The sequence below is a fragment of the Toxotes jaculatrix genome, chromosome 3 (genome assembly GCF_017976425.1).
Source record: "Toxotes jaculatrix isolate fToxJac2 chromosome 3, fToxJac2.pri, whole genome shotgun sequence".
Classification (NCBI taxonomy): domain Eukaryota; kingdom Metazoa; phylum Chordata; class Actinopteri; family Toxotidae; genus Toxotes; species Toxotes jaculatrix.
In genome coordinates this window covers 17,634,521-17,660,976 of record NC_054396.1, presented here as the reverse complement: position 1 = coordinate 17,660,976, position 26,456 = coordinate 17,634,521, and the positions used below count along the sequence as shown (strand labels likewise).

General features: G+C 39.5%; 2 protein-coding genes across 6 annotated transcripts in view; one reads left to right on the top strand and one right to left on the bottom strand.

The window, feature by feature from the left end:
• LOC121178861 (SLIT-ROBO Rho GTPase-activating protein 3-like) overlaps nt 1-12,454 on the bottom strand; it is a 30,778-nt gene extending 18,324 nt beyond the window's left edge. For 2 of the 5 annotated variants that reach the window (XM_041033277.1, XM_041033279.1), the window contains exons 1-3: nt 11,997-12,451; nt 4,946-5,141; nt 311-473 (exon numbers count right to left, since the gene is read on the bottom strand). In XM_041033277.1, the coding sequence (XP_040889211.1) occupies nt 311-473; nt 4,946-5,141; nt 11,997-12,063 (426 nt within the window). In that variant the 5' untranslated portion in view covers nt 12,064-12,451. Of the gene's footprint in view, nt 1-310; nt 474-4,945; nt 5,142-11,996 lie in introns of all 5 variants that reach the window. The other 3 variants (XM_041033278.1, XM_041033281.1, XR_005893831.1) reach the window with 2 other exon arrangements.
• A 3,867-nt stretch (nt 12,455-16,321) lies between these two features.
• On the top strand, nt 16,322-23,418 carry ptgis (prostaglandin I2 (prostacyclin) synthase). The gene is made up of 10 exons (XM_041035026.1): nt 16,322-16,456; nt 16,835-16,958; nt 17,465-17,640; nt 17,748-17,894; nt 18,003-18,115; nt 18,221-18,402; nt 20,570-20,735; nt 21,044-21,225; nt 21,909-22,060; nt 22,648-23,418. Exons 1-10 carry the CDS (start codon nt 16,386-16,388, stop codon nt 22,805-22,807), a joined length of 1,473 nt encoding a protein of 490 aa, XP_040890960.1. The 5' UTR covers nt 16,322-16,385; the 3' UTR covers nt 22,808-23,418.
• The last annotated feature ends 3,038 nt before the right edge of the window (nt 23,419-26,456 follow it).

Genomic DNA, 26,456 nt, shown 5'->3' with positions numbered 1-26,456 from the left:
GATATAGAGTAGTGGGCGGGCTTTTGTAAGCACAAAGTGTTGCATGATTAGAGAAAATCACTGGTCACATCAAGAGACAACGACGCAGTAAATCCAAACAAAATGAATATGCAGTATAAGAACCACACGTCATGAAATACAATGTATGTCCTGATAGATTGAAACATAATTTTACATATTTTTGTTGGTGTGGCATCAAGATCCCAGCTGTGGGAATGAGTCATGCGATTTAAGCATATGATTTCTGTGACTGTGTGCATTATTAACGGTCAGGGTTACATGCCCTTGTCCATTTAATTCCAATTCTGACCTTTTTGAAAAGTCTGATGACATCCTCGCCCACGTGTGCCAGACGGACAATGACGTTGTTGTTGTAGATGTCACTGAGAGTGGCGTGGTCTCTGCTCTCCCGCCTAGTCTGGTCTAAGACCAAATACCAGCAGTTCACAGTGGACAGCAGATTTTGATCCTTCCTGAAACAGCCAAAGGAAAGACTTTGTTAGCATATATTTCTTGTTGCTATCTGAAATTACTGCAGTAGGGGCACTTTCATTGTTACACAAAGATGAAAACATTGATGAGTTTGATAAATGCTGCCTGTAGAACAATACATCTGCAATATTCAGACCATACAGTACATTTCCCACAAGCAGGCAGCAGAAAAGAAACGATTTTCCAACTTGAGCAGGAAAAAAATTAATTAACATCACCAAATCAAAATCAAAAAAGTCCTAATAATAGCAACTGTCGTAGGATTGGTTCAGCTCTTGAAAGGACTCTTGGTACTCGAGCATTGGTGGGTGTAATGTGTGTGTGTACTTAAACATGAAGCAGGATGAATTCTATTTACTGTACCAGCTCTGGGGCTTTATATATTATGAGAGCAGGAGGACACTGCACATGTGGTGAGGAATCAGCAAAAAAAATTAGGCAGCTGTACACACGTACGTACACACACAGGCCCACAAACACACACTCCTTGACACACACAGAAGGCATGCTGACTGCACTTGCCGTCTTGCTCAAGGGAGCATGTGAGTTCAATTATCCTCACACCAAAGAGTTTGTTTGTTTTCTTCTTCCTGTCTTTTCTTTGTCTTTAGAGAACATTTTATTGTTTTTTTTTCTAACCTCCAACAATCATGACTTCAAAATAAAAAATGCTGCATCATATTACTTTTTATGCACCGTTTGCTTAAAAGCTGTGTAAAAAGACACCTTTTGCTGTTGGCTGATAGCTGACCTGTGCTGTGATCCAAGCCAAATCCAGCTTCATTTCTCCCTTAATGACCAGTGAGAAGAGACCAGTGAAGTAAGGATGAATGAGTTTAACACTTGCATCTCTTTGATGATAGAGAAGAGGACATTCAAAAGGCATCCAGATCGCCATCTCTGCTGATTTGCACGCACAGAACCTTTTATTGTATCACACAAGCGCTCAGTAGCAATAGATGGAGTTACAAGCTGTTTTAGTTTAGAGCAAAGCTGCCATGATTATTTCTTTCACTAAGAACTTGATTTTCAAAATTTAAAAAAATCCTGTCACATGTCACAGTGAATAGCGTTGTATTGCTTATGGCTTGCACATATCACATGTAAAGCTGCCCTCTGCTCTATATTCACACACTGTGACTGCAGTGGCCAAAATATGGCACAGAGCACCACCAGCAGCAACAACCTGACATTTCTAAACCTCAGGCAGCAAACTCAAGAAAGGTGTACTTGAAAACGCATGAGTGATACGGTGAAGCAATGATTATGATGGTGCCTATTGATTTTCATAAATGGGGCTGGCTATTACCTATATTTATACCTCAGTAAGTTTCAGCAATCTGCCACACTGAAACCTGCCTTTTCAAGTTGCAGACAGTGATAATACTTTCAGGACCTGTAGGTTTACACACCCCGAGTCACAGACAGCTAGAAACAATTAAACAGAAACAATAAGACTTGAAATGCATGCAGCTGCAGCTGCTAACACAAATAATCAATGGAATGATAATCATTTAAGGATACATTACAAGCTACTGATTTCTTTTTTTTTTTTTTTAGAATCTGGCCTCTGTTATGCAAACATAACAGAAACTGCTCTATCAAATATTTCAGAGTTCTGCTTTTCATATGGTTGTTTGTAATTCTTTAAAAAAATAAACATTTTAAGAGCTTTTGCCTCCTCAGGTAACCTCCTCCTAAGGGAAACTAGACAGGTTATATTCTAGGCCCTTCATTGATTGACTCCGCTTAAAAACTATCTAGATGCTGCAACATCAAATGGTGTATATAAAACAATGCCTAATAAATTATTCCTATAGAAACTTGCTTTTACTGTCTAAACATATCTGATGAAAAACTGATCCACAGTACCATCTTAGTTTGCAGCTTGAGCCAGAAATGAAGCAGTTATTTTTGACTCTAATCTCAGTTTTGAAGATCATATTGAAGGAGTAGGCCTGACTTGTTTTCTGTCAGCTGCTTTCAAAACTTTGATCAGTTTTTTCCTTGGAGAATTTTATTCATACTTTCATTTTCTTTTTGAAGTGAATTATGTCTGCTGAAAGAAAAAGCTCGGTCTGATCTTTAGTTAATGGTAACTTCTGCACTATAACAGCAAGAGAGATGATATCTTCCTCCATGTATCCATAACAATGCATCATAAACAAAACTTAAATTTAATCAGAAACTGACCTTAATAACAAATTCTCATGATACATGATACACTCATTATTTTTAACAACACAGATAATTTTTATATGTTTGTTCCTGGTCCGGATGTCACGTTCAAACTTCGAAATTCTGTTACTGTTGGCTTTTTTTTCATACTTCGCACTGAGTTTGTGACTCTGTCTTTCTGTCTGAAAGAAAGATGTTGGAAAAAGGAGCACAAACTTGGTACAACTGTAATCTGAAAAGTTCAGAGTCATGTCATGGTTATCCAGTGTACTGGGCAGCAGCATCTTCTGTCTGCTTTTCCTTTCATCCTTTAAGACTTTGATAAAGAAAAAAAAACAAAAAACACACAAACAAGCTATTCCTATAGGCCCTCCTTTCAAGCAGAGTCGGTGTTTGATCCTGGACACTGGATGCCAGGAACCTGACTGTAAAGGTTTGGCTGTTGGATGCTCTTGAATAAGGAGGAGACTGTAGTATTCAGGACACAGAGCAGTTGTTGCAGAATTGTTCACGGGTGATGACAGAAAGAGGTTTCCAACCTGACAGCCTTCAAAAAGTATAACAATACCTGTTTCACAACAAGGTTTCTGCATTATTAAGCCAAATGCAACACTCAGTTGAACAACAGTGAACTGACAATATGAAAAAACTCTGCATCTATTAGTTATTGTACAACATGTCGGATATAAATTGTCTTTTCATAAAGGTACGCAGAGCCATGATGTCTTATAACCACATTTCTGCTGCAGCCACTCTATTACAGGAGGTTTTGAGAACGTTCCCTGACAATCTCCTGCCAACCCCTTTATTCAGTCTGACACCAGAAATGAAAATGTGAAAGGATCGTGGATAAGAAAGAAGGGCACTGGGGTCTTGCTGTTAAAAAAAAAAGGAAATTTAAAAGAGAGCGAGAAAGAATGTGCAGAGCCAGCTCTGAAAGTAAAGAAGAGAAGACAGTGTGGGATTATTAATGATATAGACTTAGTCGGTCCATTGTAGTCTGTGAGTATGAATCTAGTCTTTGACGGACAGATATAATGATGACCATTTAATGTGACGGGGGAGAATCTGGGACAGCGGGGTGAGGAGAGAAGTCAAGCAATGTCAGTCTCTTACAGGGGTCTCCCTTTGAGGGAATGCTCCATTTATCAATGTCCCAGTGACGGGAGATCTCCGCCATGATTACGCTTTATGTCCAATTGGCCGGAGAGACTGAAAGAGAGACGGAAAGACCTCTCCTGAATAAACCAACGTTTTTGTTACGCGTGACTGACACACAGCCAGGTCATATGAAAGGGTGTTCAACTGCCTACATAACAATTATCTTGTCTGTACTCAAGTACACTATATAATAAGCTGACAAATGAATCTTAACTCAAGATCTATGCTTTTTCAGAGCTTTCAACTGTTTTTTTTTATTGAATAGTATCAAATAGTTTCACTGTTTACAGTTGTACTGTCTTTTTATCAGCCCGGCAGTTCTATATAAACCACTATGAATTGAACAAACCTGTTTAAAAGGTGCTATACAAATAAATTTCAATGATTCATTGATCGTGCAGCCTTACCTGGTCTATTTCCAAGCTGCAGAGCAAAATTTAATGCCTGCGGTTCTAACCGAACATACTCTAATTCATTCCTATTATTTATAATTATTGATTCTAATCAGCCACATGCACATGGGCAGCATTTACAATTACAACATTATCTAAAAGTCATAGTGAGCTCCAGGCTGGTTGGAGCATCTAAGAAGCAATTCCTCAACATGCTGCAGGGTATGTTAGTTTCATTACTATAGATCTCCCTCACACAGTGTAAATGATTTAAGTCAGTTTAAGTAAAGTAGCCCCTGTTGTTTCTTTTCTCAGACTCCTAACCAAAGCACTGATTTATTTTCTGCGTCCATTGACAAAATCTGAGTATATGGGTAGCAGTCTAGTGTGAAGTTGCTTGAGAATGGAAATGAAATGACAGCCAGAGAGAAAAGATCGGGGGTGGGGGGGAGTGGATAAAGAGTCTGACCTAGTTGGGAGAAACACAGCAGCCTGAGGCCACAAGCTTCCTTAGCCCTGGCTTCATTTCAGGTCAGTTCTTCTTCTCTTATCCCTCCCTCTCCATTTTGTTGCTTATCCCTCTTTTCTTCTCCTCTTTCTCTTTTTTCCGTGTCTGTGCCAATGCCAGTGATCAGTATGAAATATGTAACAGTTGTTTATCAGTCAAACGCACTTCATACAAGCGTTCCAGTGTGTAGCACACAGACAGTGGCAAGACTCACTTGAAGTGCTGGTGCTCTCTGGAGGTACGGATCTTGGCGGAGTAGCGCTCGGCCAGTTTGTCCAGGCCTCTGGAGTACTCAAGCTGGAGCTCTGCTTTTCGACGGAAGAACTCCTGCAGGTCCTGCAGCAGCTGTAGCCGGGACTCGGACTGCTGCTCCAGACAACGGAACTGCTCCACCAGCTGGTTACGGATCTCTGCATATCAGAAATGGAGACCACCTTCAGAATAAACAAGAAACTCTCTGTGGGGGGCTTACATACTGGGCCTCACTTGTGCCTGACAAACAGTACTGCAGGTCAGGTTTTAACCCACAGTCCTTCAGCAGTGAATCAAGCAGAACACATAATGTTGTAAATACAAATATGTGTGGACGCAGTAAAGCCAGTACAAGCACTAATAAAAGAACAAAGTCATCATAATTGGATAAAACTGGATGTCAAAATGCATTTGTCTGCTGTCTGCATGTGTATGTGTTTGTGTTTGTGCGTCTGCATGTGTGTGTATAGTGGGGGGGGGGGGGGGGCTATGGGGGTGTCTAAATGCTGGGGTAGCACACGTGCATATGAGATGCATGTCTGATGATTGCAGCAGACAGCACGGAAAATATAAAATAGGTCAGCTTCTCAAAACGCATTGTGCTGAGCGAGCCTTCGGAGAAGTTTGTCTTGAAAAAACAAATTGTAGGCATTCTTTCGATTAAAAGATTGCTGTGGTTTTCTTCTTATGAGGTTTGGAAACTCACTGCCTCTATTCATAGTCTGAGAATGAGGAAAAAATGATGTTTTGGTCAACATTTTCAAAATCTGGTTGAAATGGTATTTATTAACAGACATTTTATAGATATAGAAATAGACCCTTGTGGAATATGGCTTCAAAAATTAAATTCTTCCTGTAAACAATACTTCACTTTGGGAAAATTTCCTAGACTGTTATATAGAGTCAGTATCTAGGAAGCCTTCAGGTGTTTTTTTTTTTTTTTACTCTTAAAGTTGTTTTAAATAAAAAATAAATTAGCTACATCATCATCATTATCATGTTTTAAAAATCTCTGTAGTGTATCTCCCATCTGGGCTTTTCAAAATGACCACAAATAAATAACTACCGACTCACTCCTGTACAGCCTGTATTGGTACCTCAGTTGGCTGTTTCTAAATACCTTCGGGATTTCAGGTGATAAACATGTCCAGGGAAGCAATAACATCATTTTTATAGTTTTACATTAACACTGAAAAGGAATACGGATCACATTTTATTTCATCCCTATACTGTTTATTGCAGGGCCTTCATAAATCCAGTGGCTAAGTGGCTGCTGGATTTGTGGCTACAGATGAACCATAAATCAGAACTTAGTGCTGAATGAGTGGTATGGCTGAATCATGATATCAATACTGATATTTTCCAATACATGCTTCATGTAAAGATGTGGCAAATGTGTGGATTGTGCTCACTTGCACACGCTGGGGGTTAAACAAAGCTTCTCTCTCTCTATAAGACAATGAGAAGCAGTTGAGCAACATTGAGATGGCTGAAGATTCCATTATGACAGACTGTTTCAACCATGCATATGATTGCTGTGCACTGAAAGGAACTCTGTAGAAATTTATCAATGGAAAAGATGGCCCAGCAGAAGAAAAGCCCTTTTGTTCACTCCTAAATGCTGTTTCTGTATCTAGAATAAAGGATTTCAAAAATGCTTCTCCCATCCGTCCGTGACTTTGACTGAAAATATGAATGAAAGAGCAAGAACGAGAAAGACAAGAGTAAATATGTAGTCCCTTGCTGTTTGGAGATGTACCCCTTATGGTCCCCATAGTTGCCCAGTTGCTTGGTTACATGCCTCTAGAGGCATCTCAATGGGAGAAGGCCAGTTCCCTGTTCTGACAGTCGCAGCAGTCAGTCTGTTTAGCATAATGGCCAAGGACAAGGGCAACTTTCTCTGCTTCGAAATACTCAATAAACAGCCTGTTCTGATGAACGAGGCAGCAATCAAGTTCAAAATAGCAGGAAATGTCACTGGGATGTACTTCCACACTAAAATAGACTAATAAACAACATAATTTGTTGGCCTATGTGACTTTAATCCTTTTTAATCACACAATGGCAGAGTAACCAAATGAGCATACAATATAATGAGCACACATAAATTTATTTAACTGTGTAATTTTATCAGTGAAACATCAAATAGACTCGTGATATTTGCATTCGCTCTCCTGCGAGCATGTTATTTTTAGAACTTAAACTGTTACTGGGGACTGTGCAACACTGCACTACATTCAATGAATGATTCAAGCCTTTGCAGAGTAATGCATAATTACGAGGAGGTTGGCAAGGAGTTTGAGTGAATAATATACCAAGAAGTAAGCCTCAAAAGCTTAATGCAGTCTCGTTTCTATCTTTTCATTAATTTCACAAGAGTAAAGGTTTCCTTCAATGAATACAGCACGTCACATGCCACACAGGGTTCTCTGCCCTGGGAAGAGTGTGTAGCCAAAATGAATAAAATGTTCCACACCCAAAGGCTTGTGGAAATTTTACTAATAGGACTTTACCCATTGGTAATGTTTATTTTTCTCCTAGCCCATATAGTTAACATCCTGGTATGTTCTGGTGACTTTAACAAGCATTTTGAGCATAAATTAATTGCTTCCAGAGGTTTAAGGGCAACACTGCAGCAGAGTAAAATGAAGAAAAGAACTTCTCTAGCTGCCACCATTCTGGTTTGAGCATTAGGATATTGTTGCACAACAGGATAATACACGTGTTTATGTTAAAATCTTTATGTTGTAAACACAAATTACTAAGTTTAATTAAGCCACGTAAATACAGAATGTCCGCTAACTGAAACAACATTAACTTCACCCAAATCAATTTGTCATGTGTGATTTATCCCTTAGAAAAGTAAAGTACCTGTCAGAGCTCAGCCATGATGAAGCCCTGACCTCCTCTTTTTACACTGCAGATTCAAAAAGACAAACACATCTACCCACCAAGTTCAAACGCAGCACGTCTGTAGTGGTTGCCTGCCTGGATCCCTGACATATAATGCCATGAAATGTGGGGAACCTACTGGTTTGCCTTGCAGGGCTGCTAGTTAGGCTCCTGATTCACTGTAGCAGAGAGCACCAAATATCATGTAGTGAGGACTCATTGTCACCACAGTAGCCTGTTCAAACTAGCCAAACACAGCTATTGCAATGGCCAGTAGCAGTCTCCGGGGCTGTGTCTGCAGTTAGCCATGCGTGGCTAGTCACATGTGGCCTAACCCAGACTGACACGTTGACATAATTTGGTACAAATCAAGACTGTGTTCTGTGAACACTTGTCTTCTGAATGCATTAATGACCATGGTATGCCTCTACAGTCTATTTGCTTGAGTTCACATTTCTTTCTTTCTCTCTCTCCACACAAATATTTCTAACAAGGGAAGGCATAACTATTTGTGCAACCACAGGACAGGAAAATCCAGAATGTAGTGGGCAGAATTCCAAGCAGTTTTATCTTTAACGATCAACTGTGACTATACATCTGTCAGCACAGCAACACACAAGTGTCTCATACATGTTACCAAGACACGGTTAACAAATATATTGTTTCAGCACTGTTGTAACGCAACCATGACATTTCAAGACAGTATCAGTCTAAGCATTCTTTCATTATGATGAATACACACAGTGGGGTGTGTCCACATGCTCCTCCTGGAATGCCTATCTGCAGCAAATATAGTGGTGGTAGGAGCGCCTATAGTGAGATGCTGTTTTGTTACAATCACATTATCAATAAGCCAGTATAAGCTCATTTAATTTCTACAACAAGATCTCTCAAAAGTTACAAATATCACAGGCTTTTTTTCTGTTCTTTTTTGTGTTTTGGGGTTAAATATCACTTTATAGTCATGGTTAAGTTGCACAAATTTTGTTACGCCTTATGTTCCCTTTGCAACAACAAATCTTACAATAATTCTTACAATAAATGTTTTACAAAAGCTATGATGATTACTTAATGTTATGATACAAAAATATGTTCTGCCCATGAGTGGCTATTCAGTCATCAATGAATCATACATGGCTTGTGACAATAACAGCAAATCTAGGCCCAGACCTGTAAAGCTGTAAACTCAAAACACACAACATCACACCAACAATCAGCCTTAAAAATGTGACTGAGACCCCACTGCTGCTGAAATAAGGCATGTTCAAAAATACTGCAAAGTGCATTAGACTAGTGTCTGATTGAACTTCTGTGCAGTCAGCAACTCAGCATTATTGAAGGCCAGTGTCAGTGTCAGAGTAAAGCCCCCACAGCTCCAAACTGATCTAAGCCTAGTTTGCAAATAAGCTTAAGATGTCAGCTTAAAAGCTTTTCCTGAAACGGAGATGAGAGACGGAGCTGTGATGGCTCTCTCACAGCCACAAAGCTGATGTGGAGACCAGAGAAAGAAAGAGAGAGAGAGAGAGAGCGTGTGTGTGTGTGTGTGTGTGTGTAAAAGAAAGAGTGAAGGAGTCAAACAAATAAACAGACAGGAAAAGACAAGGAAAGAACAAGTAAACCACACCTCTGTCTGCAAAATGCATACCCTTCATTCCATGCTGACGAGCTTTGGTCATTTCCACATCACAACAATGGTGAGGTCTAAACTAAAACTGTAAAAAGAATTTTTTTCATAAACATATTTTCACAGATACCCTAATGACTTCATTCATACCTATATTACCTTCAGTGGTTTTTGCTGGACTGTGGAGCTAAAATCGCCTTAATATAATAAAGATCTATATAAATAGAGTATAAAGAAAGTATAAAGAAAAAAGTAGTTTTTGATCTATCTATGTATGTAGATGTGTATTGGGGTGAAATATCGAAATAATAAGAAAATCTGGAATTGCTACAGTTAAATCCATGCTGAGCTAAAGGAATGATGCAAAGCAGGTTTTTATATTAAAGTAAAATTGCAAAGAAACCACATTTCAAAGTAACAGTACACTTCCCTGTTTTCTGTCTTTAAGCTAAGCTAAGCTAAGCTAACTGGCTACTAACTGAAGTTTCATATTTAGCAGACAAACATGAGGGTGGAGTTTATTGTCTCATCTAACAAATAAGCATAAAATCAAATTGTTCCGTGGTCCAACTAAGGTAAAATCTAAAATGCAGTTGTCGCCTGGAAGAATCTGCATGATTTGTATTTCAGTTGCAGCAAATGCATGGCAAGTCCACATATTTGAATACAGAGTTAACTCTCCTATCTGGACATCTGCAATGCAGATCATGATGACAAACATCTTCAGATGGGGCTGAACTTTACAGTTTCAGTTTGTGCTTGTTCAGCTCAAATTTAGCTGTGTTGTTTGGGGGTATTTTAAGTCTAAGGGTCTCACCGGACAATGTTATTGGATCCAGTGACAATATGAATTATTAGGTTAATCAGAGTTGTTCTATTTTCTACTGGTCCAATTAGGTAGATTATAGCCTACACAACATACCAGGCCCGAAACTGCACTGTGATGTTTGAGAGCCAACCAGTAAAACCACACCGGGTGGTTTCCACTGTGAGTTAGCTAATGATGTGAACAAACACAGATTTAAGTTCATTTCATTCATAAGTATATTTACAACAGAAAGTTCAGGCCCAGTCTTCCAGTGATGGCGTATTATATGTATTGTACAGTGTATATGTAACTGTTTAAACCCACAGCTGTGCATTATCCAGTTTCTAGGACTGCAGGTAACAATTATTTTTACTGTTGTGAACCTACCAATTATTTTCTTGATTATTTGCTTAATTGTTTGGTAAATAAAATGTCAGAAAATAGTGAAAAAGTCCACCACAATTTCCAAGAGCTCAAGATGATATTTTTATATTGCTTGCATTGTTTTGACCTACAGTCCAAAGCCCAATTATTTTCATTTCATTATCACAACAGACAAAGAAAAGCTGCAAATCCTCAAAATGAACAAGCTGAAAATGGAAAAAATGTTTCTCTTCTTTGCCTGGAAGAAGAATTCAGTGATTACTTAGCTATCAAGGGTGCTGATCAATGTCCTGTCAATAGACCAATAAATGAACTGAGGGATGTTATCAGCTTAAACGGGTTTAAAATGGCAAATTATTGTAGAGGAAGTCTATGCTCTTGTATGTATGAAGCCATATGATTATGCAGAGCAAAACCACAACTGTAAAAAGGTGATGCACAAAGTGTTGGAGATGACACTACTTGAAGATGTCTCTAAAAGGCTGAGAAGACCAGCCAACCATATACATCCTGCCCTGTCTGCTCTGATACAGTGTCAGTGTTCTGACTCCCCTCTCTCTCTGGGTGGTTTATCCAGTCACATATTTAGCGGCAGACAGTAAAATCCTTTCATGGTTCATAATTCATACAGACAGCATACATTATTTATGGACTTTCTTAACTGTTTGCTGTGTGACCTTCTCAAGTATTCCCTCATCCTCCTGATATTACACTTTGTCTAGGAATGTCAGAAAAATACTTATCGGGGAACACATCCTCTTTTAAAATAACACGAATTATCACAGCATCCGCTACTGTAAATTCTGTTTTGTTTTTCAAGGAGCAGTTGTAAAACAGCTGTCTCCAAGAATCTTGTATGAGTACCTGAGGTGAATGACCTCCAGTCTATTGGGAAAAAAATGTCCAAGGTGAATTGGTACATTCCCTTGGTGGGTGAGCAGCATTAGCACAGTCTCACACAAATACCAGCTGCACTTTGAAACAAATTATGAAGCTCCACTGATTTACATGGCCCCACATGCAGGGCTAGGCACGTTATAGATCTGGTATCACAGACATCCTCAGTAAACAGACACCCGTTCAGCCAAGTTACATTTCAACCATTGTACCACTAAACGGGCATGGATTTATGAGACTATGCTTTAAAGGAGTCTGTTAAAAATAAATGACTGTCATCTCCAACTACACAATCTGTCCCACCCCACAGCACCGCACACTGAAAGCCATATAAAGCTTGTGGTAAAGTTACGCAATAGTGCCTTGACACGCTGAATAACAATACGATCAGGCCTGCACGTTACCAACCTTTCACTTGGGTCTCATATTCGGCAATAATCTCTTTGTCCTTCTTGACTTTCGCCTGAGATGACATTTTGGGGAGGACGGATTGTGCAATCCTCGGGGAGGAATCGAGCGTCTCAGTTGCCACCACAATGCAGCGTTAGCCCGTCTGCAGTCCTCTCCAGATAGTTGAGCAACAATCAGATGCGAACCATCGCCCGCTTTGACACAACTTCGGAGATTAAACGCACTTGAGGCTCTGCGATGTCGCTGCGCCGTCGATCTAGAAGTGCATAGTGATTTCCGTCCCTGACCACTCCTCTTCGCCAGCACTCTTCAGTGAATCGGAAAACAGTTCACGTCTGATGTGCATTTCACAAAGCCTGGAGTAAGCTACGGCAGCCTCGGCGATAATAGCGCTGAGCTGCTTCTGCACAGCACAGGCCAGTTTGCCTTTTTCTTTCGCTCTCTCTTTCTCCCTCCCTCCCTCTATCCCCCTCTCTCTGCAAGTTCAATGCTGCTGCAGAAAAGGCTGAATGGATGTGAAAGTCAATCTCAGAGTGAGACTCCTCCCCCAACCCCCCTCCCTTCTTCACCACTTTTCTTCTCATGGATGATTTAAGATTCTTCTGAGCGAGCCGATATGCAAACCTTTGCCAATAACGGATATGTTGTGACTAATCCGAGTCCACAGCTGGAGGACGGTCTGCGAATGATCCGGATCTGATGGCTCAGTTTCAAGAACATCATCAGAAACACGAGACTGTGGCTGACTGCAGAACACAGGGATAGTTGGGTGGGTGGTTCTGGCCAGGGCTCAACTGGATTTATCAAACAATCGGTGTCTGCCATTTACAGACACATTTACAACATTTAGAAATGCATAAAACCATTTTGTGACATAGCATATGTTGGCGATGAATGTCATCCCATGTGCTAACCTATATGGAAAACTATAGGATCTTTGCCTTTTAATTATGAAATCTTTAATAACTATCAACATTAAAGGGGTAAACCTCAATTTAGTATTCCACATCCATAAAGTTGGGGGATTTACAATAGACAGATTTAAAAGAAATGGTTAACATCATTGTCTGTGATCATTCTTTGAAAACGCCTTGACACTACATCTCCCATTATCGCCTCTTCCTGTCGGGCCACATATTCCTAATTCCATTCCCAGAATTCATAATGTAGGCTCTCTGTAAAAGACTGGTAGTGTCAGCCCCAAACTGAGATAGCCCTAATGACATCAACTTTTGACAGCCCCATCCAAAGCGACGTAAGAGCTTACATTACTATTTTTACTGACTGAATAGTACAAAGCATGATGAGTAAACCAGCTTCCGTGAGTAAAATCAGTGGAGGGCCCCTTTTAATTAGTGACTTGGACAAGGCAGTGCTAAAGAGCTGTTCAGTATTAATGTGTTACAACTGACCCCACAGTGTCAGCCATGATAAAACACCCTAGCTGCTCACAACATTTTTGAGATTATTGTGTAGCTGTCACATCTAATGTGAGACTAAATCAGTCAGGATGTGAATAAGACAACCTATTGACATCACTCAGACTTTGTTTCTAATTGGTGGACAATGTTGGTTACAGACCAACCTATGGTACAACTAAACCCTTTCCACTCTGTTCCGGATGCAACATTTTGATTACAGAGGATTTCTCTAAAGAAAGTCAGAATGGCTCAGTGTGTCGCTCTGTCCTGTCCTCTTTTCCTCCTTGACTTCACTTCAGCACAGTTTGCTGACAAGTGCTGTCAAATAACTTCCTGTATATGATGCATTGGACAGGAATAATTGAGAACTTTCTTCTTGAACCCATCTTTGAAAAGACTGCATTTTTATCTTTCTCAGGAAATGCTGGTCCGCCTTTGCACCCAATTCTCAGGAAATCTGTGGGCTTCTGTCAGCCTGTGACAACTGTTTAAGCTGGGACAGAGCCCAGGAGAAATCTGCAGGAGAACCGCTCAGTTCTCACCATGCAATCTTCACTCCAACTTCTAATTTCCTGAGCAAATGTTACTCACCAGTCCTTGGCCACAGAGTGGGCCTGATAAAAGTTGGGGTGGGTTTGAAAATAATGTGAAAAAGCTGTGTCTAACTAGGCCACGGAAACTTTAACACCATACACTTATGGGCCTTTACTGGAGAAATGATCAGCACATGGTCCACTAAGAAAAGATTAGGTTCCTACAGAAGGCCAATAAAGACTTATCCCTGTGTTGATGTAATAATTCTTTCTGTTCACTGTCATTTTATAATTTAATCATTATCAGATGATTTTACACAGTTACGTGTTTATCATTTAATCATTGCCCAAATATTATTATTATTTTTTTTTGGATAGCATCAGGTTATACGTGTGTCCTTATAAAATGATAAATACAAAGAGTGTACATTTTCTGTTCTTCATTTTTTGTTCTGTTTAAATTTTCATGACAAGAAACAAGAAAGGTAACAGTAGTGTTATATTATTATTTTAAAAGTGGTTTAAATGTAGGCGCAAATACTTTCTAACAAAGTGTGACATTTAAAGCACTTGGTTGTATGTGGTATATATGAGTGTTTCTGTTTATACCACAGGCTGTTTGTTTAAAGTAATTTGGTTGCCAGTGCGCCACACCCACCTTTTATGAAACAGGCTGTTTAGGGTCATTAACACAATAACAGCATCATTCCTGAGACACTGCGACCATTGGCTAAGGCTAGTGCTGGGCTCTTCCCTTTCCTTGGGAGATATCTAAAGACTGTATAAGCCTGACTCAGACTTGAATGGAAAGCATTAGACAGTAAATATTTTCTTTTTTAAGAGTACCAAGGGGCACAACGGTTTGTTCAAATGGTGCTAAATTCATCACATTAAAATAATCAGCAGAACATGGAGAACCCACCTGGGTATATGCTATGACTTCAGGGTAGACGGAATTCATTTAGATCCTCCTTTAATTAAGAGTGTATGGTTTGTAAATTTACTCTGCTACGGGGAAATGACAGCATTATACTGTACAATGTATTACTCAATTGGCCTAAGCATTTTTAAATGTCAGTAATAAAGCTTTAAATAAAAAAAGAAAGCAAAAGAAAAAAGGAATAAAAAAGCTGCTGCTGCTGTTACTACAGATGGGAAGTGCATGGTGTATACACACACACACATACACACACGGCAATGAGCTGGGGTCAGATGCTGAGGTATACATTTGCTGTAGGAACTGAAGTTACAGGTTGTTGTTGCTGGTCCGGTCGGTTAGTGGGGAGGACACAAACTGTTAGCACAAGCTGTTAGCGGCTACGTGTGACTGTACTGAATAACTCTCAGATTACTCATAGTATTCCCTCGAAATAAGATCATAAAATGATAGTTTTTACGTAATCCGCCCATCGTCTCTGACATTGTCTCATTTACCAACAAAACATTGCCCGATGTTACTCATGGTTTGGCGTGTTAAACGAAATACTGTCTGATATTAAACATTTTAGGGGAGTATTGTTGTTATCACAAATGTACCTTCCAATTGACGTTAATTATCATTTTCAGGTGAAAAAGTATCTTTCGAGATTTCTTCTCTTTTATTGGGGGCGGGGTATTTTAAGTACGAAATCTCGCAGTTTCACTTCAGTGACCACAATTCTGCTTTTCTCCAGCAGATGAAAGGTTAGACTACTTTAAGTGCATGACTACCCTCTGGTGGTACAGTGTCCACACCCAGCAACCAGCCCACAGTCTAAATATACAAGCTGTATTAGAGTACCTGCACCAGTGCACTTTTTGCAGAAGAATTATGTCTTCAATACTATTTTCAATTTTATGTTCATTTATAATAATTTACATGCTTGAGGTGGCTGTATAATTGTTTTTAGTCTAGCAAAGTTGGTCATTCATTTGAAACTCAAAACTATGACAGATCTCATACATAGGAGCAGTGAGATTAATCATTAGTTTCAGTGTAGTGGACACTGTCATCTATAATTATTTGACCTGTGACTGTACATGTCATCTTAAAAATAGACATTTCACAATGTTGAACTGGATATTATTGTATCACGATTTCTCATGAGGCGCCCTATAAAATATGTGAGCTCTGACATCACTGTTTACTGCGAAACTGTGAAATGTACTGCCAGGTGGTTTTTCCATGCCCTGTCTTACTTAATGTGAACCAAGCTGTAAATAGCAGAAATAGTTGCGTGTCATTTTGAGTAATTGCAGCTCGTGTGACAAACTGTGGATGTTGTGGTTTCTGTCACTGTCTGCTGTAGAGTATGGTGCAACACTTTGTTTCACTAGACACACCTTTCCACGCCCCTTTAACAAGCAACAGCTCAGTCAAAGATATAAAGGAGCTTCGGTGCCTATGGAGCAAATTATCCGCGGGACAGCACTGTGCCTGACTTCACAGAAACATGTTATGGACAATATTCTTACTGCTTAATGGGCTTCTGATACTTTTTCTCCTTTACTCCACTCGCACAAGGTAAAGCCATTTATTAATGTTGATTTTTGCAGATATTAAATTATTAGCAAAGTTGTATGAGTCTCAAAAGTTTGCAAAATACTGCAAAAATATGTTTTGCAAATATTAGAATTCAGAAAAGCTATACTATTGTTATTTCCTAACACAATTAATATGAATCAACAGAAAAAACAACATATTACAGTAAAACTCAGAATTACTATTGTGATTTAGACCAAGGTGTACATACTGCATGGCTTTTCAACCACAGAAAGTTTGTTAGACCTGACTTCACGTTATCTTCTAACCTGTTGGTTGAGATTCATAACTGAGTGGCACACAGATAAATTATCTCTATCATACTGTTGTAATTTTAATGAGTTTCCTTATACCTGGCAGACAGAAAAATGAGCCACCTCTGGACAAAGGTTTCATTCCATGGTTGGGGCACGCTCTTGAGTTTGGAAAAGATGCTGCAAAGTTTTTGACCCGGATGAAAAAAAAACACGGAGATATCTTCACAGTGAGTTCTCATGAAGACTCTGATTGTGAGCTAGATATTTTTTTTATCTACAAAACTGACTGCCTTAGATGATAATGATATTCTCATATGGTAAAAAAAAAATTGATATGGAATGGTCTGAAAGAGAAAGCCTTTTTTTTTTGCATAGAAGAACAGGAAGTCATCAACTAATCTGAAACTGTAAAATATGAAATACACCAAAGCAAGGTTTTCACATGGTTGCAACACTGTTCATTTTAAAAGTACATCCGTATTCATGTGTGGTGGTTAAGTTAATCAATCCCCCATAATTCTTTAAATCTTGATATATCTGAAATTAGTGCTGCAGAGGTGACCACAACTTACCCTTTTTCCAATGTAGAACAAATTGTTCCACTGAATAGGACTTATAGCAGACAACTGACTAGAGTATGTTTTCAGGATAATATTATTCTAATAAGAGCTGGTTAAAAAGAATGCAATTTAAAACAAGGAATATTTGAACAACTAAAATAGTGTCCCCATAGGTCCGTGTTGCTGGTCTTTATGTGACAGTGCTGTTGGACTCAAACTCTTTCGACACCGTGATAAATGACACAGAGCACTTGGACTTCACCCGCAACAGAAACCAGCTCCTAAAAAGGATCTTCAGTCTTCAGCTGCCAAACATCAAGCCTACAGCAGAGAGGAAATGGATGGAACAGTAATTAACGCATCTTTTAAACTCAGATCTCTAAATGACAATAGAAAAATCTGTTTTAAGTTAGTTTTGCAAATCAAAATATCATCTTCTTTTGGGCATTTCCTCAGGCATTTTCAAGGTGTAAGTTTGTCCAAACTCAGCAGCTCCATGAACATTCACCTTCAGAACCTGCTGTTGAGTGACCAGAAAGGCTGTGACCCTTCAGAGTGGAGACAGGATGGGCTCTTTAGTCTATGTTACAGTCTACTCTTCAGGTAACATATAGTAATATAGCTTGGCAAGATACAGTAAATCACATGATGGCAGTGTTTATGACATCAGGAGTGACGAGGAAGGTTTTTTAACTTTATTGCTCTTCTCAGAGCCGGCTATCTTACATTGTTTGAGAGGAGAGACAATGCTGCTGCAGTCTACAGTGAGTTTCGCAAGTTTGACAATCTCCTCACCAAACTGGCTCGCAGCTCACTTAAGCGAGGTAAGCTGCGCAACAGTAAACGGAAGTAAAATTGATTTCGTTTTTGATTTTACACATTGTTACCCCACAGCAGGGTATTTATGAATTTATGCTTAACTCAAACAGGGGAAAGCAAAACAGCCAACTCATCCCGGGAGCGACTTTGGGAGCTGCTGTCCCCTAGCTGGCTGAGCGGAGGGTCAGAGTCGAGCTCCTGGCAGCAGAGCTACTATCACTTCCTGCAGGAGGCGGGAGTAGAAGCAGAAATGCAGAAAAGAGCTTTGCTGTTGCAGCTGTGGACCACACAGGTGAGAGCTTGTTAATTGTCTGTTACAAGCCACAAACACACACAAGGCCACATGATGGTTCCAAAACATAACTCCCCACACCCAGACTACATGCCTGAATTCCCCTCCACGGTCCTGAGCCTGCCAGCAATGTCGTGGTGAGAGACAGTGGATTCCTCTCTGTTACCTGCCTCAACCTGTAACTCAGAGTGGTGTTTTGCCAGTTTTGATCATGGGACTCTGTTTCCATGACAACTTATAATGTCTGAAGTTTAGACATTGCATGTTAATACAGCGTGTCACATAACTGTGTTAGTCAGCTGAGGTTGCTTCCTCTTTTTCTTACGTCACACAGTTTTAGGCAAATGAATAGTCAGGTTAATAGTGGATAGTCAGGCTAAACAACATATTGAGTGGAGCTGAATATGTGAACATGTGAACATGTTAATCTCGATGGATAGATAAAGGGGTTGTTTAAGCACTCTCTCTCTCTATATATATATAGTATTTTATATACATATACATATGTATATGTATATGTGTATATGTATATATATATACTTGGATACCTTGTTTTGTCGAAGGTGGATTAATCACCAGCTCTAACCTCACTCGTGAACAAAGCTTCTTGTTCAAATATTATTTATTTATCTGGTTTTAATTGGCTACAGTGTACAGAGTTGCCAGTGTTAGCAATGTTGACACAGGTGTGAACACAGAATTGTTGCACACCAGTCCAGACAAGTCCAGAGCAACATGGTGTCATAGCTCTGTGCTGCCAGGTGGGGGAGATAGCGAGCTGTTTATTGCCTTTCTGTCCGCTGTTCATCTATGCTACATTTTAGATGTATTAGCTTTAGCCCTCTGTTAACCTGCCAGTCTTACTTGAACAATGGTTGTTCACCCAGTAACACTAGTGTACAGTATTTAAGCAAGGAGAAATGTTGGCCAGGCCACCCACTGTGGGCTTTTTTCAGCTGCTCTGCTGGTTGAGGAAAGACCTCTAGTCCTTCAGCATGTTTGCTTGTGTGTTATTATGTCTGCTGGGATATTGGAGCACACAGTCTCAGTCTGGGATGGAAACTGGAGCACCACTGCAGAGAATAGAGGGATTAGATGTGAGACTAGTGAGAGGTGCCAGAGTGAATATGGCTTATACATGTGTTGCAGGCAGACTGAGGTTTTGCAAAGTAAAAGACAATTCTAGGATTTTTCTAAAGCCACATACAACCTCAATATGAGTCCTGCACCAGCTGGAGGTTTCGGTTCTCTTTCTATTTGCAAACAATCTATCTTATCGACTCAAACATATATAGACTGAAATTGATTGATTAGTCCCTTTTCTTTTAGGGGAAATGATGATTTAATGTGTTGTGGTGTCGGTACACTGTCACCCCCTAATGTCTATTTGAATGTAAAAAGGATCACTGATCATATCAAGAAATTAACTTGTACTGTAACTGTAGAAAATAAAGAAGGTCACTCAGTGCTACATTAGTGTTGAGTGAGTCTTGTATTCATAGCTTTTCCCACTACAGTGCACAGCTGCCAGTGAATCAACTAATGCTCTAAATAAATATTTTGATGTTTTGGAAAACATGTTAAACAACAATAATGATTTATTTAGTGCACCAACATTCAAGTGGCATTCTTTTAACTCTTTTCTCAAAATGCTGAGCTATTCCTTTGAAACTTCCCTTCCTGCAAACCAGACCAGCCTCTAACTAGACTCATATTATTTGAGGCATTAGATCTGATGATCTGAAGATCTGAAGAGGGCAGAAAGACAATGTGATGCACCTCTAGACGCTTTTGGGTATTTGCCCTGGCTGTCAATGGAGAGCTGACCTGAGATGTGTAGAAATAAGAAGAACAGCTCCCTTAACCCACAGCAATTACTGTCTGACAGGCTCAGGTGTCTCTCCCTGAGAGGCTGACAGCAGTGTCTACAAAGCGTGGATTGATTCACCAGCTTCTCTTCAAATCAGTCATATTCAGACAGCAGCATTACAGAGAACTGAGAAGAAATATTAATTGAAATGAAAAGTAAAAAAAACAAAACAAAAATATCTCCACACTAAATGCATTATATGTCCACATATACAAAATATACACTGATTTTTGTGCTGATTTTCATGCTAGAAGCTTCTGTAAAGGTCTGTCCTAAGTTGGGTGTTTTTCTTTTCAGTGTAACGCTGGACCTGCTGCCTTTTGGCTTCTTGGCTTCCTTCTCACTCATCCTGAGGCCATGAAGGCTGTTAAATCAGAGATCAGACGCCTTAGTCGTCTCCAGGACACTTCCCTACAGCATTCCCCCATCAAACCGCTGGAAGCACACTGCACACCTGTGTTTGGTACGTAACAGCTGCTAGCTGCCTTTTCACTTATTCACTTGAGCTCCTCCACCTTGGGGTTTAGCCACTCCAAAGAGATGGAGACAAAGGCTCGTTTGGAAATAATAAGATAAGCACACAGCATGGAAACAATAACCATGACAATGAAATTTTGACCTTTGATTCAATTGAAGAATGATTGCATTCTTCATATATTCATATGTGTGCAAATGTTTGTACCTGTCCAAATTACGCCCGAGGGCACCGCTAATGTAACTCACGCTGACACCCCTCTGACATTCACTCTGCTTGTCTTTTCCATTCTGCAGATAGCGTTCTGAGTGAGACCCTACGGCTCACCGCTGCCGTAATGATCAACAGAGAGGTGGTGCAGGATAAGATCCTACGCATGGCCAATGGACAGGAGTATCGCCTCAGAAAGGGGGACAGAGTGTGTCTGTTCCCCTTCCTCAGCCCTCAAATGGACCCAGAGATACATGAAGACCCACAGGTACTTTGTGTGTAGACCGGAAGTGTACATCATGATCAGTGCATTCACAGCACGAAAATGAAATGCAGTACCATCATGATATATATAGTCATGTGCCTCCATTGTGAAATTTTTAATAGAGTCTGACTGATTTTAGGGAGTAAAAATATTCCAATACCAATAAATTGGCTGATATAATAAACAGACTTGAATAGAGAGTCTCTGATACCTTTCAGTCTGCTGCGTTACTGACTGTACTGACAAACTATAGCTGGCTAGCTCCTTCGCTAACATAGCAAAGAGGTGTGATAAGCATGAGTGACATGATGGTTGTCAGGGACAGGGTTAAGTTGGAGTTACTTTGAAAATGGAAAATGCTGGGGTCATTGTTTATTAACTTTCCAGCAATGTATTTCACAAACTAGTTACCATGACGACACTGCTTGATTCCATACAGTCTCAGCAGTGATGCATTCTCTGCTAGATGTGCTGCAGGCAGTGCTGGCAGTATTGTAAACAATGGAGTGCACTCTGTTGGACAAACTATGTAATGACACCATTTCTAAATTATACCAAGCATCTTTTCTTGCATTATGTTCCGTAAAAAAATGTTTAGTGGAAGATATGAAATACATGATCAAGCCTATTTTCATGATATTATAATGCACACATGTAATCAAATTTCACTTGTCTCTTCTTAACAGATCTTCAAGTATGATCGCTTCTTGAATGAAGACTTTACAGTGAAGGATAAATTCTACAAGGATGGAAGAAGACTGAAGTACTACACCATGCCTTGGGGCGCAGGCAGAAACATCTGCGTTGGGAAGGAGTTTGCTGTTACAGCCATTAAACAGTGAGTGTAAAAATCTCCATATCTTTTCATGATGTATCTTAAGTTTTAAAACGACGAGTTCATGATCAAAGCGTTTCCTGCAATTTCATCCTGATTACCAGACCAGCAAAATCCATCTCCACATAATATTCCCCCTATTATGATTTCAGTCCTGCTTTCATGTCCTCTATCATCATTAACAACGTGCTGTAATATAGTAATGGCTTATACTCTGAAATGAACTGTTTGAAAGAGGCTAAGGGTATTAGAGGACAGTCAGTTGGGAGAGTGTGTCTCAGTCAGAAATCATATCCAGTTACAAAGGTTAAAGGTCAATCCATGTAATCCACAACACACAAAAAGGGAAGCAGGTTAGTTAATGCTGATGTGCAGACTTTGGGAATTAGTTATCTTTAGGCATTTTGCCTTTTTTTTTTTTGTCAGATTACTTTATTTACTTGATGTGATTTTCTGTCACACAGTTTAACTGGATTTAATTGGATGTGAAAAACCTGTATGTGCTCATACTAATATGAGTCTGACAAGTCAAGTTTATCACTGTGTGGTTTGTCGCCTGGTCTAAACCGCTTTGCCTCTCGTGTCTGTAGATTTGTGTTCCTGCTCTTGACCCATCTCGACATGGAGTTGTGTGACCCGGAAGCTAAACTGCCACCAGTCAATCCCAGTCGCTACGGTTTTGGGATGCTCCAGCCGGACGGAGAGCTGCAGGTTCGATACCGACTGAAGAGGACACAGCATGAACTGTGACCTGATAATTTGATAAATGTATAAATTGTTGTTTGATAAACCTTTTTGTCATATGTACTGTAGCACTATTTACTGATTGCATCTATGCATCATATTTAACTTTGTTGAGTGTAATTAATATATTTAATTTTTAAAAAAGGAAAAGCTAATTTCATCAGTGACCTCTATACTTTGGACTGCACTTAGTTGAATATTTCTATTGCATTAGCAAATTGTGGAATACTAACTTCAGTGTAAGGTTACTATTGCCAAAGGTACTTTAAGTAGTGGAGACGAAAAAAAACAAAACAAAACAAAACAAAACAAAACAAAACAAAACAAAACAAAACAAAACAAAACAGGGAGTTAAATACTATATTGGACAAGTGCTGCTTCTCATGTGAAAATGGAGGAAGATTTATTTATTTATTTACTGTCCAAATATGTACATTTACTCTTGTGCTGTATGTAAGTACAATTGTGAGATACTCGTACTTTACTTGACTATTTCTATTTCATGCCACCATATACCTTTACATTTTTATAAGGAAATGTTTACTCCATAATATTTATTTAACAGTTATTTCATTCATTCAGATTACGATTTTAAATAAAATGAATGTGGGCTTAGATTCAGTCCAAAGTCCAAAAAACACAAATACAAATCTATGTTGCAGATCTTTTATTGTTCTTCTTTCCTACCCCACTTACCATCTCACAGCTGCCCAGATTTCTCTTTCGACCCTTTGGAAAGGGCCCAATCTCTTGATTGGAAACCACTGGATGCACATAACTGCATGTAGTCAAAGCTGGAGCAGCTACAACAACATAATTCTTCTTGTTCACCAGTTCATCAATAATGTAATACATACTCATCACTCACTGGGCCCGTTTTCTGCAGGATGATACTTCAAGCACATTTTGCAGCTAATGCTTCTGTACTTTTGCTTGAGAAGGATTTTAAATGCAGTACTGGAGTATCTTTACATTAATGCATGGGTACTTTTACTTAAGTAAAAGATCCGGTTATACTTCTTCTGGATGTATATGTGGAGAGCCATATACAGAGGGTAAACCCACCCTCGTCAAAATGAAGTTGCGCTGAATTGACTTAAGTTCCACATTAGAGGGCTGTTTAAAACCTTTTCTCTGAACATAAAGGCTGCTGTCATTGATTTTTCACTCATGCTGTTGGCTCTGTGCCTTCAGAGATCACACATTCGACTCGAGCACATTTTCATGTGCACTATCGTTACATCAGGGTTTTATCCTCAGCAAAAACACAACATCGGTGCTCATATAAAGTCTTTTTTTTTTTTTTTTTTTTTTTTAATGATCCACCCGAAGCGTCAAGGCGCGGTGCTGAAAGAGTTAATCAGATGTGGAAGAGGGGGCTTAGCTGCCAAGGATCCACCTTCAGAGAGATGCTGCGCCTCCTCGCACAGCTGACTGAGAACACAGGTAGTCTGTCCGAATGGGCTCCCGGCATACTTGTTGATCTTCTGGGCGAAAACAGTGGGGTGATATGCGGAGCAGGAGACCGACGGGTGGGCAGTAGATCTTGCTGCGGGTCTCTCTGCCATGTCGGTGGCAGAAGAGAGGGAAATGGATTGGCTCAGACCCTGGCAATAGTAAACCAATAACGGCGCCTCCTTTTTTTTAAATGCTACTGCTTCTCCGTTTGTGCCAGCGGATTGATTGTTAACAGAGCGGTGCGTGCCGGTTTGATTCGGTGCAGGATGACAACAACTCATTACGGTATTTTTTTAAGCTTGTTTCGATCTCGGGACTTTGAATCATATGTAACCTGTGAATTGCAATAGATTATCAATGGCATATAAGACTACTCTGCGTTAAAACTGCACCAATATGGAGCCTTTGAAAAAAAAGCAGGAGGAAAGCTTAACGATGGATGATCTGCATTCACAACATTGCAGTTTTAGATGATCAAACATCACACTGGGCTTATTACCATTCACAGTTTAGCTACGCAGAGCAGTAGGTTGCAGTGTGTAGGCTACACAGGAGAAAATGCTGTTTGTTTTTGTGGCGCGTTTAATGCTAAATTGTTTTATCGCAGTCCTGACTTTCATAAAACAGGAGGGTGGAAGCTGCTTCAAATCAACATTTTTTTTTTACTGCTTCCTCGCAGCCTTTTTCTGCATGTCCTAAAGCCGACATAACAACGTCTACATCCTCAATTATACATCCTCTGTTCTTTCTATTTTGAATGTGCTTTGTAATGCATGTTGACATAATCCCTAGGCCTAATTATGTTTGTGAAGTATTAGAAACTTTGTGTGACAGTGATCAGTGATCACATCTGCAGGCCTGAGGTGTTGTTGGGCTTCCACGCTTTCACCTCTACAGACATAAACAAAATAAAATGCATGTAAAACGTGCAGCCTGTGCCACGTCTGTACGGTCATAAATCGTTGATAAAATGTTTGGGCTCTCTGTCAGGAGAAGATGTGGGCTATATATTTTCTCCTCACAGCCTCCCCAAGGGAGCCTCAGCGTGATTCAGGGAGTGAACAGCGCTTCCTGGCGTTTCAGCACCATTAGGCTGGACAGCGCTCAATTTGTACCACAGTCGCCACTGTGGTGTCCTGCGTCCCCACCCACAGCACTGCATGGGCGTCAAATGAGCAAAGATCAACCAAAAGGCTGGGGAGACTACTACATACATACAAACAAACAAATAAACAAACAAACAAGCGGAATCACATCAGGAGATCAGAACACTTTATTTCTTAGGGCAATGTACAAATAGTTTTTGTCATTAAGATTAATATTTTTTTTTACTGATAATAGCATCATCAGCCACCAGGGCTGGATTCAAAACCAGGCAAAGTAATCAACTGCCCAGGGGCCCCAGATGTCCAGTGGGACCAAAACCCTCAGATTTACTACATAATATTTCTGTCTACATAATTTGATTACTCTGTTCTTTTTTTTTTTTTTTTTTTTTTTTTTTTTTTTGATTACTGATTACTGTTAGAAATTTAACTACAACGGGTCCTCCATTTTGTGACCCTGGTCTTGTGGAGGGACTCAGTGTTTTCAAGATGTAAGTGGTTTTACTTTATATTTGTTGCTCATTTGCTGTGAAGTTGTAGTTTGTAGTTGTAGGTTTTTTGTTTTTTTTTTTTAGTAATAAGTAATAACTCAGGTAAGATTTTGTTAAAGTAGTTACTGGAACCAGCAAATGCTGCAACCAGCAATTATTTTCATTATCAACAAGTTTGTTGTTCAGTATATAAAATGTCAGAAAATAGTGAAAATGCCAGTCATTATTTCCTAAAGCCTAAGTTAACATATTGTAATTGCTATGCAAATATTATATCATAGAAAACAACCAAATATTCATGTCAGAACCTTTTTCCAATGAATTTTTGGGCATTCTTGCATTAAAAAACAAAAACAAAAACAATTATGGTTAGAGTTTATTTAATTACTTAAATAAAACTGTCAGGAATGTTGCCAATTGATTTTCTAATTGACTAATTGATTAATCAACTCAGAATTTCAGGTATAGATCACTGGTTGGTTTCTGGATGTCTGGGGAAATAATTAAAATCTCATGTGCAGTGGGGATCAATAGATCTCCAAAAATAATTCTTTGGAAGTAGGTTTTAAAGTTAAGACTGGAGTTTACTCATATTCATAT

What these genes read in the sequence shown, in the direction of transcription:
- ptgis (XM_041035026.1), top strand. Translation starts at nt 16,386, where the DNA reads ATGTTATGGACAATATTCTTACTGCTTAATGGGCTTCTGATACTTTTT. An exon ending in AACACGGAGATATCTTCACA is followed by an intron (nt 16,959 to 17,464) that starts GTGAGTTCTCAT and finishes GTGTCCCCATAG; the next exon opens with GTCCGTGTTGCTGGTCTTTA. An exon ending in TGCAGCTGTGGACCACACAG is followed by an intron (nt 18,403 to 20,569) that starts GTGAGAGCTTGT and finishes TTTTCTTTTCAG; the next exon opens with TGTAACGCTGGACCTGCTGC.